The sequence below is a fragment of the Otolemur garnettii genome, unplaced genomic scaffold (genome assembly GCF_000181295.1).
Source record: "Otolemur garnettii isolate 467f Iridium unplaced genomic scaffold, OtoGar3 scaffold00226, whole genome shotgun sequence".
NCBI classification, from domain to species: Eukaryota; Metazoa; Chordata; class Mammalia; order Primates; family Galagidae; genus Otolemur; species Otolemur garnettii.
The window spans coordinates 320,614-324,988 of record NW_003852621.1 but is presented as its reverse complement, the minus strand read 5'-3'; the positions used below and the strand labels follow the sequence as shown (position 1 = coordinate 324,988).

Sequence of the window (4,375 nt, the reverse complement as noted above, 5' to 3'; positions counted from 1 at the left end):
CACCTTAGGTGTACGTGGCTGGCGCCTTTGCTGGTTGAGCTATAGGCGCCGAGCCAAGTTTTTAATTTTAAATGTTAGGCAGTTATAAAAACAAAACATACCATTAACATGGTTCTGAAGGCACGTAGAGGAAATACCTAAAAGAACTAAATTCTAAAAGGAAGAGGATAAAGAAGCCTATGAGGTGGGAAAGGTTCTTACATTTCACTTGAAAGTGGTAAAAAGCACATACAAGCAAACTGTTGAATTACATAAATAAACTGTAGAGCAACCACTATGAAAACAATACAAAGAGACACCAAAACATAACAGATAAATCAGAATAGAATGGGATATTAAAAAATATTCAACCACAAAAAGACAGGAAAAGAGAAATGAAAGAAGGAAAAAATGAAGGGAACAAGCAAAAACAATGAAATGGCACATTTTAAGTCCTGATATATTAATTACTACATTAAATGTGAATAGTCAAATACATAGTACACTACTACAAGACAGAGATTAACAGAGTGGATAAAAATAATGAATCAAGAAACTAATTACAACTGTAAGGACATAGGTAGGTTAAAAGCTCAAAATAAAATATCGGAAAGATAAAGCCGTACAAACACTAATCTAAAGAAAGCTGGAGTGGCTACATTAATATCAAATAAAGTAAATGTCTCAACAAAGAAAATTACCACACACAAAAAAAGGAACACTACATATGCTAAAAGGGTCAGTCCTCAAAAAAGACATAAAAATCTTGGGGTGGGCGCCTGTAGTCCCAGCTACTCAGGAGGCTGAGGCAAGAGAATCCTTTAAGCCCAGGAGTTGGAGGTTGCTGTGAGCTGTGACACCACAGCACTCTACCCAGGGCGATAAAGTGAGACTCTGTCTCAAAAGAAAAAAAAAAAGAAGTCATAAAAATCTTGAATATGTAATGTACCAAATAATAGCTTCAAAACACATGAAGTAAAAACAGAAATGGACAAAGTCACAATTACAGCTAGGGGTTTCAATACTCCTCTCTCATAATAGAATCACTAGACCTGAAATAAGCAAGTACACAGAAAAACTGAGTAACAGCATCAGCCAAGAGGAGCTAACTGACACATTAACATTCTACTCAACAATAGAATACACATGCTTCTTAAGCGCACTTGAACGAACATTCAACAGTACAAACCAGATCTTGGGTCATTAAACAAACCTTGACAATTTAAAATGGGCGTCCTCAAACTATGGCCCGTGGGCCACATGCAGCCCGCCTAGGACATTTATCCGGCCTGCCAGGTGTTTTTGCCACCGCTGCCTGTCCTGCTTAGCAGCCAACTCGTCCCAGGGCCCGCAGTCCGGCCCCCCAAAGGTCTGAGGGACAGTGAACTGGCCCCCTGTTTAAAAAGTTTGAGGACCCCTGATTTAAAAGAATTAAAATTATATAAAGTATGTTCTTTGACCATAAAGGAATCTTACCAGAAGCAATAACAAACAGAAAAATAACAGGAAAATCTTCAAACACATGAAACCTAAAAAACACACTCCTAAGTAATCCATATGCCAAATTGTTAAGCTCAAAGGAAATTCTTAAAACACATTAACTGCATGAAAACAAAATTAATACAACATAACAAAAGTTATGGATGCAGGTAAAGTAAAACTTAAGAGGGAAATTTATAACACTAAATATTTGTATTAGAAAATAAAGTCTCAAATCAATACTAAGTTTTTGCCTCAAGAATCTAGTAATGGAAAAGCAAAATAAGCGGAAAGAAGAAAATCTTAAAGAGAGAAATCAACACAATTTGAAACAAGAAAAATATTGGAGAAAAATCAAACCAAAAGCTGGCTCTCTGAAATGACACATAACATCCACAAATCTCTAGCAAGACTAAAAAGGAGAAAAGACACAGATGACCAATGTCATGAATGGAAGGGATATCCCTACAGATCCTACAGCCATTAGATAAATCATAAAATCACAAATCACATAATAGGCTAAAAACAGAATACTATTTTATAAACAACTCTATACACACGAATTTGACAATTTAACGCACAAAACCTCCAACTATAACTCACTCAATTGATGAAATGATGAAACTGATGATATGAACAGCTCTAAACAACCTAGAAATATAGAATTTAGAACATAAAAATTTCAGAAATAGAAATCTATAGGCCCATATGGTTTCAGAGGAAAAGTATGAACCAAAGAATTAAAACAAATTCTATACAAACCCATAAACAACACGAGAAGGCAACATCTCTCCACAAAGTTTATGCGCTCAGCTTCACTTTGATGCCCAAACCAGACAAAAACATTACAAAAAGAAAAAATAAAACTAGCTACCAACATCTCTCGTGAACACAGAAAAATCATCAGGGAAATATGACCAAAGAGTATCCAGCAGTAGAGAGAAGGAATTCTACAGCAGAAGGGAATGGGAGTTCTTCCAGGAATGCAAGGCTGGGCGGATGTTTTGCAATCACATTCTCCATCTCATAAAACCCATATCCCCTGGGTAGGTGCCAGGCTCTGAGCACCTGGACCATGCCACCTGGGTCGCACCAGGGCTGCATCACCTGATCCACATCACCTGGACCGCACCTCTCCGGCCCCCTTCTGCCAGACGCCGCGCCTGCGTAAAGGCAGACCCGCCGCTGGTCAGGCTCCTGGGGCGCTCTATGCCCCGTACCCCCTGCCCCGGCGCACCCAGGTCGTGGTGAGGCGCCAGGCCGCTCTTTGCCCGGACCGTCTCCTCGCTAAGCACCAGTCTCAGGCCCGCTGGCGCCATGTTTTCAAACGGGAGGCTCGCACAGTGCGCCTGCGCACTGAGCAAGGCCCAAGTGGGCGCAGCCAAGTGCCGGGCGGGGGTGAGCCCGGGCTTGCCGCAACACCAGCAGCCTAGGAGGCTATCCTGAGGGGGCTTCTTGATGCCTCCGCCCACGCAGTGCCCAGACCCCGGTGCCTGGCCAAGAAAGTGCCTTCCCAAGAAAGCCCAAGTGGGCGCCCGTGCCCCTGAGGACCCCCACCCCTCCTGTGGACTTGTTCCCAGGCCCCGGACCCCAGTGATCTCTCTCCCCTCCCGCTCCCAGAGACCCCACCCCCACCCAAAAGCCGGCTTCCTGAGACCTCTGTCCCCCTTCCTTCTTGTCCCTTGGAGACCCCCCCAATCTGGTCCACCTTCCCTTCCTGTCCCTCCCCCCCCCATACCCTATCTATGCCTCCTCACCCTGCCCTGGGGGTCCCGCCCTCTGGGGATTACGCCCCCTCTTCTCTAGCACCCCCAGCCCAGTACCTCTGGTTCTAACCAGGACCTCAGATGTGAGGTCTGAGCTTTCTCTCTCAGCCCATCATTGGCCAGTGGCCGTCCCTCTTGGTCCCAAGGCTGTGGCTCCACCCTCTACGCATTCTAAGGGTCTCCACTTGTTCCCCTTCAGTCCCTGACCAGCTTTGGGCAAGCAACAGATTTATGGGCGGTGTAACCAGATACAGGGACATCTTAGCCTTTGTCCTGGTGTCCAGGGGTCTGCTGATAATATGCCCTGTATGTCACAGCCCAGGGGGTTAACAGGGCTAAGGGGGTTAGGAGAGGCTGGGGTGGGGCGCAAACGTGGCAAAGACCGAGGGTGTGTGCAGGGAGGGATGGGGAGCAGGGTCTTCCCCCCTGAGGACTTGCCTACCTCAGAGAGGCTTCTGGGTTTGCATCTGAGCAAGGGCCCGGGGCCCAGGAGGCACAGGCTGGCTGCCCCCATGTGAGGACAGCTGTGTCTTCACTCTCAGCCCGAAGCATGCCAAGAGGGTGCTGCTGAGACCCTGAATTTATACTCAGAGCTGTGGGAGCCCCCAGACTCACTGTAGCCCCAGTGACAAGATGCACCTGATAGTGGTTTATAGAGACTACAACATTCAAGGACACTCTGAATGAAAAGTGGCTCTCAGAGATTCCCAAACTCACATGCTGTCTCCTGTTCTCTTCCTAGGGGACTGAAAGTATTTTGGGCACAGCTGTGTCCAGTCTGGTCACTGCACCCAGGGCTCAGTGAGTGGACCTGTGTGCAGCCAGGAGGCTTAGAAGCCCTGAGCGGGTGCCCTGACAGGCTTCAACCCAAGAAAAGCTGCTTTGCAGGACCAACCTGAACCCCAAAACACAGCTCCCTTCTCCTGGGCAGGTCCCCAGCTAGGCAGCTCAGGGCTGGCCAGTTGGCCAGAGGGGCTTCAAAAGCAGCTAGTCTGAGACAGAGCTACATGGAGTCAGCTTTCCTGCTGTGATGGACATGCTGATGGAGACTTCAGAAGTGAGGTTTTCTGCCTACTGAATGTCACACCTTCACTACAAGCTGCCACTCAGAGACAAGCAGCACTCACACTCCCACACACAGGTTCCTGTGA

At 46.6% G+C, this 4,375-nt stretch overlaps 1 protein-coding gene across 1 annotated transcript in view; it reads right to left on the bottom strand.

Annotated features, from left to right (window-relative positions):
* The window catches only part of CEP72 (centrosomal protein 72), a 31,549-nt gene extending 28,766 nt beyond the window's left edge, over positions 1 to 2,783 (bottom strand). The window contains exon 1 of the mRNA XM_003802021.2: positions 2,696 to 2,783. Coding sequence (XP_003802069.1) covers positions 2,696 to 2,777 — 82 coding nt within the window. The 5' untranslated portion in view covers positions 2,778 to 2,783. The remainder of the gene's footprint in view (positions 1 to 2,695) is intronic.
* Positions 2,784 to 4,375: the final 1,592 nt, after the last annotated feature.